This window comes from Ranitomeya variabilis, chromosome 5, assembly GCF_051348905.1.
Source record: "Ranitomeya variabilis isolate aRanVar5 chromosome 5, aRanVar5.hap1, whole genome shotgun sequence".
In the NCBI taxonomy this organism is placed as follows: Eukaryota; Metazoa; Chordata; class Amphibia; order Anura; family Dendrobatidae; genus Ranitomeya; species Ranitomeya variabilis.
The window spans coordinates 284,357,857-284,374,112 of record NC_135236.1 but is presented as its reverse complement, the minus strand read 5'-3'; the positions used below and the strand labels follow the sequence as shown (position 1 = coordinate 284,374,112).

The following is a 16,256-nucleotide window of genomic DNA, read 5'->3' as shown; positions in this document are numbered from 1 at the left end:
CAGTTGGAGCATGGTCCATGGAAACCAATCACAAGTCCCGCTATCCATAGCACCCAATCCAGCTCGGCCTTATTATCTCACTAGGGATTAGAAAATACTCATCTTAGTTGTATATGGTCATGGCTAAGGCATTCCTGGGAGTCCATGCCTCTGACGTTTGGGGGGAGGGAAGCTGAGAGGAGACTAAAGAGGGAGGGGGATCAGTTTTCTTTAAAACCATCTCCATCCAGGACTCCACACTTTCAAAGAAGTTGCTAAATCCCTCTGCTCTCAGCTGTCAGCTGTCTCTCCTGCTCTCTCTTCCTGTTTGCTGGGACATCTTCTCTGGGGCCAGCTTTTCTGCTACATTATTTTACATTTGTCATCCATATCACAGTTCTGCTTTATTTATCTGTGCACTTCTGCTCTCCACAAAGAAAGGATTCGCTGAAAGGAAACAGAAGACAGGAAGGAGCAGAAAGGTGGAAGCCTACTGCGCTGTGATAACTCCCCCATCCCTCCCAACTCTGTCCCACCACTCCTGGAAGGGTTAACCCAAATTTGCCAAGAAACATCTCACTGTTTCCAACAAGAAGACGAATAATAAGGGAACTAATTTGATTGCTGAGCTCTTTTTCAGCAGTTTGAACTCGATTTCACAGTGTGGGTTTGGTTCCACCAAGTTTTTACACCCTCTTCTACTTTTTTCCCCACCCTTGTTGATCCTCATATAAAAAGCAGAAAGCTCCAACTAAAAAGTCATCATGAGCACTAACGATTACTACGACCAACATCAGCTGTATCAGGGCGAGGAAGCAGATGAGATGCCAGCTACAGAGAAAGATCTGGCAGAAGATGCCCCCTGGAAGAAGATCCAGCAGAACACCTTCACAAGGTGGTGCAATGAACATCTCAAATGTATGAACAAGCGCATAGGGGACCTTCAGAAAGACCTAAGTGATGGCCTCAAACTTATAGCCCTGCTAGAGGTATTGAGTCAGAAGAAGATGTACAGAAAGTACCACTCTAGACCAAACTTCAGGCAGATGAAGCTGGAGAATGTCTCTGTGGCTCTGGAATTTCTGGACAGAGAACATATCAAGCTGGTGTCTATAGGTAAATGTCTTCCCATTTACTTATTCTTACTAACATGTTAAAGATTGTGCCTATAGAGAAAAAAGATTATTGGGAAAAAAGAAGCTTACGGTATTTCTCATTTGTCAGTGTTTCTAGGTAGCACAATGCCAACTTGTACCTGCTGCTTTTCTCCTTCACATTCCTAAGTAGTGGTGGAAAATGTCCATCAATTGGTTGCACTTTGGGAGACACATGTCCTTTACCTGATACAAATGTTGCTTATGGTCTAAATTAGTTGTAGTGCTTAGGGCCTTCCATAATTCACTAATTGGTATAGCTGATTGATCATTTCCCACCTGTTGTGTGCCTTCTCATGCACTGCTATGTATTTATAGAGCTATGATTACTTTTGAAAATATTTTACTGTCCATTATTTTTTATTTAATATAGTTCCATAATGGTTCCACTACTGGGACAATCAGCACATACAGTCATGTAGTAAAGAGAAAGATTCAACTGTAATTTACCATGAAATTGTTATAATTTTCACACTACAGGGTCGTGGATTGCAGGAAAGCCTGTGTTATGTTCGTAATTTGTGACATCACTATTATAATTGTCTGCAGTCAGCTTTTCATTATGGTATATGACTGGCTCCAAAGGACAATAAGTAATAGTTATTACATAAAAGGGTAATCTGATCATAGACAACTCCATTCAAAATTAGATCCGAGGGGGAAATTAGCTGACTGCCTGGAGCCCTGGTCTAGGCATTCCCCAGCAAACAGCGGTAGTGCCAGCCAGGGGGTGATGCTGAGGAAATGTAGTATTACATGGCAGCCATTCAGAGAAATTTCGCTGTAATACAGGCATGGCTCAAGTCCACTAGAATGGCTGCCATTGATACAGACCTGCTCTATGCTCTTGCCACAGAGGAGGTTCTGAGTGGGGGACCCACTCTATAATGATCATACCCTAAAAGAGCATATGCGCATGGGAGGTCTCCCTTTACATGTATTTTAATTAAAGTCCCTTTCATGTTGAGTTTTAGTGTGATATTCCAAATATAAAAAAGACAAATTTTACTGATTTCTCATCACACATTCCTTAGTTACTTTTGCTTCTAGCAAACCTAGGTGAGATCCAATATATCTTCCTTTCCAACCTGCATGGGAGATGCCATCCCGTGATATATTGATGCAGTTCTTTTACATTATAACATTTGAGAACTGTAGTAAAGTTGGGTGGAAAACCATGTGGGTGCTGTAATGCTGCCCTAGATACTTATTACAGAGCTTTACAGGACTGGATATACAGTATGTCTGATATGTGTTTATAGACTCTGTAACTACTTGACAGAAGAGGACAACTCAAGGACTTTTGCCGACTGGTGATATATTTTGGCGATATATATGTTATACTGCAAAACGGCAGAGCTAATAATGTGGCCTGAGCTGATATTCTGTATCATACAATTACGATCAGGTAATATCTTCAGAGATTGTGGTTGGATGTGTCACGTACAAGCATAAATGGACCTTTAAGTTTATCACTTTCTGAAGAGAAATGTTGGTTACATCTTTGTGAAGATTATCATTTACATAGTAAATTAGGTTCTATTTCTTCTTGGTTGGTATATATGGGAAATGCCTACACATTAGATCCCTAATTGCATACATAAGCCTTGATGAGATCTGTCCTAAAATATTAAGTAAGTAAAGAATGGATTTAGTGTCTTCACATGACATCATCATCTTAATCCCGCATTATAAAACTGTTACTGCTAAAGTACAAATCCAATGTATGACCTTATCTAGTAAAAACACAGCCATCAGGTGTATGGTAGAATATTAATGACGGAAGCACTATTAATTTATAAATGCTGTATATGGAGTGTGTCATTATCATTGTCTTGTTGATGGGCTTCATACACTATTGAACATCTGGCTGATTACCTACATATTACATATATCTCACACTGTTTAGGATTATAACCATGGCATTCTAATATACAGAGTAACTACCTGGAGGCATTTATTCAATGGCTAATGAGTGGGGGGATGGAAACGCTAAAGCAATGATTGCAGAGTAGTCAGTGTGACTGCTTGTAATATGTAGGTACTGTATAATAGATAGTGGGTAGTGTCTAGATAGACATGATAGATGTATTATAGATAGATAATATTTAGATAGATGGATATGGGATAGATAGATAGATAGATAGAAAGATAGATAGTGGATAGATAGATAGACAGACAGATAGATAATGGATTGATTGATAGATACACAATACATAATTTCACATAACTAGAATATCATCAAAAAGTTAATATATTTCGAGTAATCTATTTCAAGCGTTTATTTCTGTTAATGTTGATGATTATGGCTTACAGCCAATGAAAACCCAAAAGTCATTATCTCAGTAAATTAGAATTATTAACAAAAAAACACCTGCAAAGGTTTGCTAAGGGTTTAAAAAGGTCCCTTAGTGTGTTTCAGTAGATTCCACAATCATGGGGAAGACTGCTGACTTGACAGATGCCCAGAAGGCAGTCATTGACACACTCCACAAGGAGTGTAAGCTACAAAAGGTCATTGCTAAAGAAGCTGGCTGTTCGTATTCAAACATATTAATTGAAAGTTGAATGGATCGAAAAAAGTGTGGTAGAAAAAGGTGCACAAGCACCTGGAATAACCACAGCCTTGGAAGGATTGTTAAGAAAAGGTCATTCAAAAATTTGGGGGAGATTCACAAGAAGTGAACTGCTGCTGCAGTCATTGCTTCAAGAGCCACCACACACAGACGTATACAGGACATGGGGTACAAGTGTCACATTCCTTGTGTCAAGCCACTCATGACCAATAGACAATGCCAGAAACGTCTTACCTGGGCCAAGGAGAAAAAGAACTGGACTGGTGCTCATTGGTCCAAGGTGTTGTTTTCAGATGAAAGTAAATTTTGCATTTTATTTGGAAATCAAAGTCCCAGGCTTTGGAAGAATAGTGGAGAGGCACACAATCCAAGCTGCTTGAGGTCTATTGCAAAGTTTCCACAATCAGTGATGGTTTGGGAAGCCATGTCATCTGCTGATGTAAGTCCACTGTGTTTTATCAAGACCAAAGTCAGTGCAGCCATCTACCAGGAAATTTTAGAGCTCTTCATGCTTCCCTCTGCCTATAAGCTTATTGGAGATAGAAATTTAATTCTCCAGGAGGACTTGGCACCTGTCCACACTGCCAAAATCACCAATACCTGGTTTACAAACAACAGTATCACTGTGCTTGATTGGCCAGCAAACTCGCCTGACCTTAACCCCATAGAGAATCTATGGGGTGTTGTCAAGAGGAAGATGAGAGACACCAGACCCAACAATGCAGACGAGCTGAAGGCTGCTATAAAAGTAACCTGGGCTTCCATAACACCTCAGCAGTGCCACAGGCTGATGGCCTCCATGCCACGCCACATTGATGCAGTAATTGAAGCAAAAGGAGCCTGGACCAAGTATTGAGTGTGGTTACTGAACATACATTTCAGTAGGCCAACATTTTGTATTTTAAAATCATTTTTTCAAGCTGGTATTATAAAGAATTCTAATTTACTGAGATAATGACTTTTGGGTTTTCATTGACTGTAAGCCATAATCATCAACATTAACAGAAATACACACTTGAAGTAGATCACTCTGTAATGACTCTATATAATATATGAGTTTCACTTTTTGTATTTAAGAACTGAAATAAATTAACTTTTTGATGATATTCTAATTTTGTTAGAAGCACCTGTAGATAGATAGATAGATAGATAGATAGATAGATAGATAGATAGATAGATAGAACAATTATTTGCTCATTGTTAGTGGCTACTTGCTTCCAGTAGAAACAAAATATGTTTTTTCCATTTCATTTGTTTCTGAACAGTTTATTAACCAGATATGTTTTTCCTGACAAGTAATTAATCAGTTGAAAACATTTTCTTATAAAGATCTTTTCTGACAGTGAAGCCATAAATGTTTCCAGTTATTTCTTCTTTTTATTAGTGGAAGGATTAGGAAGAAGGAAGGATGAACTTCACCATGAATATTTCACTGTTCATCTTCTATACATTTTGCACACACCTCCATTTATAACTCCCTATAAATGTAACTGCTGCATCTGTCTTTAGTTGATTCTTCATTCCTTTTACTAACACTACAAGATGTTGTCTGATGATAAACATGTGTTATTCAAGGCTTGCACAGACCCATAGGGGAATATGTGAATTCCCCTATGTGTTCCCTGTGCAGCATTGGGCCCACAGCCACTTAACATCCTACATGAGCATAGTGATAATACACTTTGTGCTCTACATTCAGGCAGGCCACCTGCCATGGTATGAACATGTATCATCAACACTGCCATAAATTCCACCTCTCGGTAACGGACTTATCAGGTGGATCAGGGTCCAGTAACACCCCACTGCATCCTCTATATACTTCCCAGTAGAGATGAGACTTCCCACACAATGCAGCCATCTTTCCATTCAAAGAGTATTTGCTGAAAATGTATTTACAAGGGTCAGGTAACATTTGCGTGTAGCTGTTGAGTAGGCCCCCACAATCAAAGTTTCTAGTGGCACCCCAGCCTGATACTGCTCTGCTTTGCGTCTCAACAGTCACTAAAGCAACTTTAATATCTGCATAAGTGTTCTCCAAACTTAAAGTGTCCCTATACTTTCCGGTAACTTTTCAGAATAAATTGCCAAGAGTGTGTACGTGAGGGCTGACACTATTTTTGGCCATACACTGACTTGTATGCTACATTTTTACCAATTTTCTCCCTTCACTAGAAGCATCAGCAGTTTCTCCTATGGCCTTTCTGGTTTGGATTACCTTCAGCTTCTTCCCCCTTCCCTCAAAATAGATTAAGTGTATGTTTCCACGGTCCAGAAGCTCTGCGCTTTGGACGCAGCAGATACCCTGCTCCACCCAAAGCGCTGCCCCCTATTGTATGCGCTGTGATTCTGGATGTACTCATTGAACACATGAGGAATCACTGCATTGTATACATAGACCGGGTTATTTATCTTGCGGAGCTTCTCTGCAAGATAAATAGACATGCTGCGGTCGGTAAAGACGCGCCGCATGTCCGGATACGCAGGACCGTCAGATGCGGCCCTACACGCATAGTGGAGTCAGGATTTCATAAAATCCCCTCCACTATGCTGTAACATCTGGACGCTGCAGATTGGACGTGCGGCTGTACACAGCGTCCAAACCGCAGTTTCCTGACTGTGGAAACATAGCCTTATAGGCAGCAGATGTAGTTTGAAGCCTTACTGCATACAAATTTGTAGACTGATTTGATCAGTTTTTGAGAGTGATTGATCAGTGCAGGAGACAAAAAGTAACAGAAAAGTGGTGAAAAAGGCAGTATGAAAGGATAGTTAATATTTAATGAAAATATTGGTAGATCGGTAAGTTTACAAAAGGCCTGTCAGTAATTTCTTATAAAACTCTGACAAAGGGAGAATGTCTGTAATGGGGCATTAACAAATGGCAATCACAATCACAACCTGATTTCCTTATCACAGACACGCACACTAGTCAGTTCACCATATACAAGCATAAGTAATGTATGTTGTTTTGTCAAAAACACCAGTTGTTGAAGGATTCCTAAAATTCCATCCACTTAGTTCTTTTCTACTAGAAGAATCCCACACACCCAAAACCTCATCCACTGCTGCCAACAGCATTTTTAGATACAGCAATAGAGATTGCATCGCAATAATGCCCATAAAGCTGGACATACATACCAAGATGCTCTTGACCAGAGAATCACATAAGGATCAAGTCATATCTGAAGAGACTCGGTTAATAGGCACTCAGGCCCTGATTTATAAAGACTGGCATTTTGTAAACCAGTGTTAAAATTACATTACAAAATTACGTTATAAAATTATTACAAGGCACAGGCCACTTAATGAATTAAGCATACCTTATCAGTGGGGTGTGCCTCCATGCATCTTGCCAGAATGATTACTCCAGTTATTGATATCTGTGTGGTGGGCATTGCCATGGCCTATCCAGGCTTCTACCTGGCTGTACCCATTTTGACAGAGTTGGCTGAAATGCTAAAAGTTGCTCAATTTTTGTGCTACTTTGCGCTGTGCAAACATTCTGCCATATTTGAGGGTGTTTAACAGTACACCGTGATGAATCAAGGCCTCAGTGGTATACTTGAAATTTTTCAGCCATGAGACATCGTAAGATGTACTATTACCTCTCCACTGAGATATTTTGCCAATTCAAATCATGAATTTAAAACAAAATGACAATTTATATAATCTATGGATGTGCATGCTAATGGGATGGCCTGTTCCCCTTTTTAATACATTTAAAAGAATACACATTGTTATTTACCACCTTAAATGGTTTTCCTATGAACAAAGTTAATTTTAATCAATAGTTCTTGGGATAAAAATAAGTTCCACAATTGGATGTGTTAAATTTTTTCCTGTGCTGAGATAATCTTATAAAGGTGCCTCTGCTGTGTACTGTGTAATGGCCGTGTCTGACCATACAGGAATATCATCTGATCATACCACAGCTCCTGGGCAGGGGAGAAAGAAAAAGAGTATACAGACAGGACAGCATGGGATCACAGCTGATTCTTTCTTTGAGATAAAACAAATTTAAAAACAGGCAGGAAAATGTTTCACCTCAGGCAAGAAAATTATCAACTGCGATCCCCTGCTGTATTGTCTGTATACTCTTTTGCTTCGTCCCCTGTCCAGGAGATGTGGTATGATCAGATCATGTTCCTGCAAGGTCAGACACCGCCATTATACAGTACACAACAGGGGTACATTTATAAGATTACGTCAGCACAGGGACATTTTTTTACACATCCAATTGTGGATTTTTTTATTATTCCAAGTATTCCAAGAAGTATTGATTAAAATGAATTTTGTTCATAGAACAACTCCTTTAAGAGTAAAACATTATTAACACCTTAATGACAAGAGATATTTTTGGTTTTGCGTTTTCATTTTTTGCTCCCCTTCTTCCCAGACCCATAACTTTTTTATTTTTTGGTCAAAATGGCTTGTTTTTTGCAGGACGAGTTATACTTTTGAACGAGACCATTGCTTTTAACATATCGTGTGCGGTAAAATTGCAATTGAAATTGCAAAACCTTGTTCACTAAATGCTAATATTGACCTGCGATTATGATTCTCCAGGTCATTATGAGTTCATAGACACCAAATATGTAAAGGTTCTTTTTTATTTAAGTGGTAAAAAAAAAATTCCAAAGTTAAAAAAAAATAAAAAATTGCACCGTTTTTCGATACCTGTAGCGTCTTCATTTTTCATGATCTCGGGTTGGTTGAGGGTTTATGTTTTGCATGCCGAGCTGACGTTTTTAATGATACCATTTTGGTGTTGGTACGATCTTTTGATCGCCCATTATTGCATTTTAATGCAATGTTGTGGTGACCAAAAAAAGGTAATTCTGGTGTTTTGAATTTTATTTTTCGTTACACCGTTTAGCGATCGGATTAATTATTTTTATGTTGATAGATCTGGCGAATCTAAAGTCGGCAATACCAAATATGTGTATTTTTGATTTTTTTATTGTTTTATTTTGAATGGGGCGAAAGTGGGGTGATTTGAACTTTTATATATTTATTTTATTTTTTAATATTTTTAAAAACTTTTTTTTAGTTTTGGCATGCTTCAATAGTCTCCATGGGAGACTAGAAGCTGCCATAATCCGATCGACTCTGCTACATACAAGTGATGATCAGATCGCCCGTGTGTAGCAGAAATGCTCATGTGCTATGAGCATCGACAACTGGGCGGCGTTCATAGCAATCTGGCAGTGACAACCATAGAGGTCTGCTGGAGACCTCTTGGTGTCATGCCAACCCATCGGTGACCCGCGATCACGTGACAGGGTCACCCGATAGGTGGGATTTCCGGCGCGGTTACCGGAAGTGCGAGTTAAATGCCGCTGTCAAAGATTGACAGCGACATTTAACAGGTTAACAGCGTGGACCGCGTTGTCAGCACACCCCTACTTACACACTCTACTCATAACATTTATTTTTTAGGCTGCATGAAAAATCCATTCAGTCAATGAACAGTCATTTTGCTTGTTCGTCAGATGATCACTGCCATGTTTACACTGGTCAACGAACGCTCATTTGGTTGTAAAGTGGCCTAAAGAAATGTGTAATGAATCTGAAAAATATAAATGCTGGATGATATCTAGCAATAAGTCATGGTTTCTCTGTAGGCACAGCACAGCCAGAGATAAATCCTGCTGGTGCCCCTACCCCCAACTGTGAGGAGATGTGACAGGTGTGTGTGACACAGAGCAGGGCTGTCATTACTGATATAGCTGACATTTTGTGTGAGAACAGAGTGAGCAGGACAAAGGCTTATAGAAAACTGGATCACTGTCTTGTAAATTCTATTTTATGTCTTACACCTATACTATCCATCCACCAAAAAAAGAAGTGGGAGCTATGTGAACTCTACATGTTACTAGTTCTCAGACCATGCACTTTATATGTGATATCTCAGAATGTTATGCTAAATCAGGGATGGACTGGGAGTGAAATTCGGCTCTGGCATGTGAAAGCAAATGCTTGTTCCTCCCCCCAATGCTCCATCTCAAATACACCCTGACACCGCCAATACTTTTAACAGCATAGCAGACAATGCAGCCCACAACTGGACCAGCCCATCTGGCATTTGCCAGAATTGTCAGATGGCTAGTCCAGCCCTGTACTACATTATAAAGTGGTCATAAATACAATTATAAAGAGAGCGCATATAATATACTGTATTTCTAAGCACAGAATGTGCGCATTTGCTTCTGTAGCCATCAAAATGGCACAGGGCACATGCCACATTCATACTTTCAATATTTGGTGAGTTTTTTACCTCAGTATTTGTAAGCCAAGACCAGGAGTGGGACAATCAGAAAAAGAGTATAATAGAAACCTGTCACACCACGTTTGTATTTCTCACCCACTCCTGGATTTGGCTTACAAATACTGAGGTAAAATACTGACGAAACGCTGAACGTGTGAACGTGGCCTGACAGACATAAGATGCATATCATAGAGCTTAGCTATCAGCCCCTTATAAATAGCAGTCTCATCCACCAATAATGGACGCAGAACACAGAGACATTGCTAGCTGTATATACTCAGAATTATCACCAGCTAACCGGAATATACCAGGTCTGTAATGACACTCAGCATGTCTATAGATCGTTATGTATCGTATGTTTTATGAGTGTGTATTATCATGTAAAATATTGCCACTGCCCCATCTACTGATGAAATACGGCCTGAAGCAGAGGAGGGCATAATGGATGCAATGCTGACCCCACCGGCTAAGAGAGTCTTATCTTACATTGCATATAAACACAATGCTGAGGGGGAAGTTGGTCTGATATGGACTTAGCAGGTCTTTCCTTTAGTCAGGATACAGAAATACCAACATTCCTGCGCTGAAGTTGTGTGTAACGCACTTCTCCTACAGGAACACATTGCTAACACTGATTTGCATAGATGGTTTATTTACATAGTAACTATATTGTACGCGTTCTACCATTTTAATAAATTACAGATGAGTGAATGGAGGCAGGAGATGGGTGAAAAGATCAGTACATTATAGCGAGACAATGGGAGAATAACAACTGATGAATCCAGGCAAATGTCTGACCGACCCGAATAAGTGCTGATTGATGGCGCAGGACTAGTGCATATGACTGTGTTGTCAGTCACAGTGCCATCCGTAAAAAAAAACAGACAGCACTGGGACCAATGTTATCCAATGTGACAGTGCAGATGAACGATTTATTCCGTTGACTAAATCTGCATGTGAACAAAAATGCCACATGCACAATTTTTCTCCAAAAATTGGATGAGACTCATCCATTAAAGTCTATGGGTGTGAGAAAAAATCGGATGCCATTTTGCAATTTTTTAAGATGGGAAACTGTAAATGGTCTTGTAAATGATTAATAGCTGCTGAGTAGGAAAATGCATGCCATACAAACTGCACACAGACGACAAGTAAGCAAACGCAACACACTTTTCTGTAGGAAAATCAGATTGTCTTTATATACTTGTCGTGTGACCCCGGCCATAGCAATATATCGGCATTCGTTTAAAAGTCCTTCTACACTGGTCAATGCAAGATTTATGGCATACATTTAATATTAATATGAACCTTCAATCCCCATACAGTTTTCCTATTTTTGGATGAGTGGGAGTCCCAGTCGTCAGGCCCCTCAGAGATTTTACATTTAAGTTTGGATAGAGGATAAATATGTTTAATGGGAAAACTCCTTTAAGAGAAACTAGTTGAAAGATGGGGCTAAAGAGAAAAAGGCCAATAACACCTTCATGGTGGCTATGGCCAAAAGCTGCACTGTGAGCTACTTAGTAATTGTATTAGGGTATGTGCACATGTAGAATGGTCCACTGCGGATTTTTCCACAGCGTATTTGATAAATCCGCAGGGCAAAAACACAGCGTTTTTATCGCGTTTTTTGTGCGGATTCCACTGCGGTTTTACACCTGCGGTTTTCTATTATGGAGCAGGTGTAAAACCGCTGCGGATTCCACACAAAGAATTGACATGCTGCGGAATGTAAACCGCCGCGTTTCCATGCGTTTTTTTCCGCAGCATGGGCACAGCATTTTCGTTTTCCCATAGGTTTACTTTGAACTGTAAACTCATGGGAAACTGCTGCGGACCCACATCGTGTGCACATAGCCTAAATGTATGTGCAAAATTACTACATTAAGTTTTTAGTTTTACTTTGATTTTTTTCATTCAAGGATTTTCCAGTAATGGACAACCTCTTCTTAAATGCTAAAGTGCCCCAGATTAAATGAAATCCCCCTGCATACTCACCTTCCCGATTAGCACCAAGCATTCGATGTAGGTGCTGTGCCTCCCAGCAAATAAGTGACATTGTGCTTGCTGCAGCCAATCGGAGGCCATTGTTTGGCTGCAGCCATCACACTTCCCAATGAGGGAATCCATCTGATGGAAATGTGAAGTCTGCAGCTGATCAGAAGCCGCTGATAGGCTGCAGGCCCTCATGTGACATAAGAATGTCACGTGACCAGAATGAAGACACAGCTCCAACATTGCAGGACTGGCGTCAGTCCAGGAGGTGAGTACATATTGTTTTTTATTTTATCTGGTTGACTTTAGCATTTCAGAAGGGATTTTATGATAGTGGACCACCCCTTTAAATGTTTTTTTTTTTATTAAATCATCTACTCATTTAGTGTAATTATTTAAATATATACTTAGGCATTATGCTATTATCACTATTCTCACAATGTGAGCACTGGTTCCAGGCTTCACAAACCTCGACACTCGTTTTGTTTTTGACACAGAAGAAACCTTCCTCTCCTTGTTGGTAATGAAGGGGGCTGTCTGACGAGCTTATTTCAATATTTATGCCGCCATTCCCTTTTCTGCATCAGAAGATCAATTAAACCATATTTGCAAACCAACAAAATATTTTTTCGTTCCTGATGAAAAACTTATGTACATTAATGATATATTATGTTGACTAGCAGAGAAATATGTCAGCCCTCAGTATACATCTACTCATAATTGTATATTTATATATATACGCTCAGATGAAAGCTTATTTATACTCGGAAAATGTATACAAAGAATGTATGCCAAGCCAGATTTACAGACAGCTGGCAATCTGTTATACATAGAATGTTTGTAAAGCACTGTGGAATTAATGGCGCTATATAAATGAGTAAAGTAGATAAATAAAGAAATAAACATAGAGTCCTCTGAGTGATACATATATATATAAAAAAGTTGATATTTGTTTGTAAACTTATCAACATTAAAAAATATATATTCGAGATAAAAACACATGAGCTGTGAGCTAAAGCTGTGCGCGACCCTGACATAGCTTAATCTAATAGTACAAAACTCCTATGGTAATACTGAATTGCCAGCACAGACAGGAAGTGTTGTCATAGGTTATAAGAAGGGGAAGGGGACTTCAGTCCTGTAACTCCAAGCAATGATTAATTACAGCTATCAAAGTTATTATCTGCATGCTAGATGTTCTGATAGCGATAAAGCCAGGTAAAGGAGTCTGAGCATTGAGCAGAGGTAAGGTGTCTACGCAGTGGCTTAACTAGAGTCCAATGGGCCTCTGTGCAAAATTTGTCCATACACCCACCTGCATGCTGGTCAGATGTAGAGGCCCTTGGAGCTTTCTAAATTCTGTAAGGACATACGTGTCCCCCATTATACAGTAATGTTGCCCATGCTTTACTAATGTGCCCCATCCTGGTTCCTTTCCAGGTACATGTCTCCCATCCTTGTTCCCTTCCAGGTATATATTCCTCATCCTGGACCCCTTCCAGGTATATATGTCCTCCATCCTGGGCCACTTCCTGGTATATCTGCCCTCAATTATGGGCCTTTAGCTGGTATATATGTCTCCCATCCTGGGTTCCTTCATGGTACATATGCTCTCCATCCTCGGTTCTTTCATGGTATGTATGCCCCCATTCTGCTGTTCTCAGAAAAACCCCAAAACATTCTACTCACCTTCCCCCCACTCCCATGTCGTGCAGAGGCCGGCAGCTGACATCAGAATGCCTGCTATCGGTGACATATGACTTCATTGCCATGCATCGCTTCCCGACATCAGCTGCTGGCCTCTGACTGGCCGGCAGCATGTATTGCAGTGCAGTGACCTTGCGGGTCCCTGTGTTGCAATACATTTTAGCTGAATGTGTGTCCTTGGATGCACATCCAGCTGAAATAGCCGCACAGGCTAGTCACACGTCCGCTGCGATCGTGATCATTACGCCATTGTAGGTAAGTAGATACCAGATCCCCATAAAGTTACATTGCTACATTAATCAGTCCCGGACTACTGTGCCTTTTATTTGCTGGCATATTCTGCCATAATTAGTGGATTTTAGATGAAGCATTGATATATCAAGGTGTTTGTAACAGATACAGTGCGACTTCATGGATGGATGCAAACTACATGTCTACTATTCTATCAGTTCACTGAAGGGATTTTCCATGGGAAAAAACAAATACAATATGTACTTACTGGTAATATGTATGAACAGGTTTACATGGACATAAAAAGGCATGTCAGAGGATATGTAACTTAGGACTGGATATTAGTAGTCATTTTAATACAAATAAATAAACTTTATAATGTGGGTGTTAAAAAGATAGCTATGTATTATCAAGATATATATATTAGTACTTTGTTGCATTACTTTATGGTTATTTATTACGTCACTGAATCACATTGCATGTATTTAGCACCAGAATTACTACTATACCAGGTCGCAATATAAGGTCACAAGGATTCTATATAAAGCAGTGGACAGAAAATAGATGGCTGCATCATTTCTATGTGGCCAACACTAAAAATGTTCCATGCCCGGTCAGCCGTACTCTATTTCAGTTTCATCTACATATACATACTTATACCAGCGCAATTTGCAAGGGTTGCAGTGTGAACAGAATGATGGGACAGATAATGTAAATTTATGAGTAATGATAACATATGTATATTGCCACTGTTCCTTTTAAATCATCGTACTAAGTAGCTGATATGTTTATGCCAGAGCTTGCTGTTTATGGTTAGTGTTTCAAGGCAGATTTTAATTAGAAATATGAACATATGTGAGCTACAGCACAACATGGAGCAATTGCATGAGCATGATAATAATTAAAAAAAAAATATATATATATATTTGCTATTTGCAAAATTTTCAGCAACCTTCTTATGTTGTATTATTCACAGTTTTATCATTTTCAGTAGGATTTTTTTTTACTCCATAGGTTGTAATATCACTTTTGCATGAAATTTGTACATAACTGAAACCAATCTTTTCTTAGGCATAGCAATTAGATAGTTGCAAATATAGAATCAGCAATGGTGTTAACTGGAAACTTTAATATGTACAATACTTATGGTTCTGCAGTTTTCTTAGGTGGTAGTGGGGCAGTTCCTTATGTATCGAAGCCAAAGTGCAGCTCTGCCCCACCATGGATTTACCCCATAATTACAGCTCTGAATATCAGTCTTACTTATGACAACCAAAATAGACAGATATCTTGTCACGACAACTCTCCTGCCCATCACTGAGTGGTAACATGTCACAGTATGTGTAATTAAAGGATCAATCCATCCATTGTGCTCAGCATTCAATATGCATTGGCAAGGATAATATTACTGCAAGGTATTAGAAGATCCCCACATAATATTAGGCATATACATTTGCATGAGTCTCATATTTCGATCTAACTCATGCATTAATTCACACATCTATAACACTTATCTAGTGCTTTTATGGTGTTCTAACAGTTAAGGGACATTTTATATGCAAAACAATCATAAACGAGGCAGTTAAAACACTCATTTCACGGTTATCTTGTTGTGTAAACAGGTTGCTGGTCAACCATCAAGCAAGCAAAATTCTTGTTCATCAGGTGAAGTTATCTTTTGTGCAGCACAAAAGATGAGTAATCTCAGCGGTGCATCGTTCTATATAACCAGGACTCGCACTATTGAGAACAGTGTCAGCCTATGTGCACTGAACTATCTTCTACAGGTCGCTCAGTGCATGCACATTGTGTTTCTTGGTCTGCCTATGTAAACAGGAATGTAAACAACCACCAATTGGTAAGTGGCTACCGATCGACGGTCGTATCGTGCTGCTGGTCAGTGCGTGTAAATAAGGAGCTTTGGCGGTGCCGCCACTGCACCGTCTGGCTGTAGAGATAGAGATATACTGCTGCTGACAAATTCCCATTAAAATCACTCTCCTGCAAAATGTTGTTACATAGTGTTCATGAGAAGTTTAGAGCAAAGTACTAAAATAAAAATATCTCAGTATCAACAATTTTGCGTTACATTGCAAATCACTATAAATGCACTTCAAGGCTTTTGAAATCTAAACCAAATGTTGAATGCTTGATTTTATCACTGCTTCTATTTTGTAACATACTGTGATATTTGAAAACAAAAATCTCAATATATAACAGTACTATCGTTTACGGCACAACTAATTATGATAAATAAAGTAACATTGTGACAGATTGCTCCCCAGTAATGCAGGGAAAAGTGGAATGGGCTGGTCTTGGCATCCTGGGACACAGCTGCCACGGGGC

General features: G+C 39.5%; 1 protein-coding gene across 4 annotated transcripts in view; it reads left to right on the top strand.

Moving 5' to 3' along the window:
- Positions 1–239: 239 nt before the first annotated feature.
- Positions 240–16,256, top strand: part of FLNC (filamin C) — an 84,265-nt gene continuing 68,248 nt past the window's right edge. For all 4 annotated transcript variants that reach the window (XM_077264388.1, XM_077264387.1, XM_077264386.1 and 1 more), the window contains exon 1: positions 240–1,095. In XM_077264388.1, coding sequence (XP_077120503.1) covers positions 744–1,095 — 352 coding nt within the window. In that variant the 5' untranslated portion in view covers positions 240–743. The remainder of the gene's footprint in view (positions 1,096–16,256) is intronic.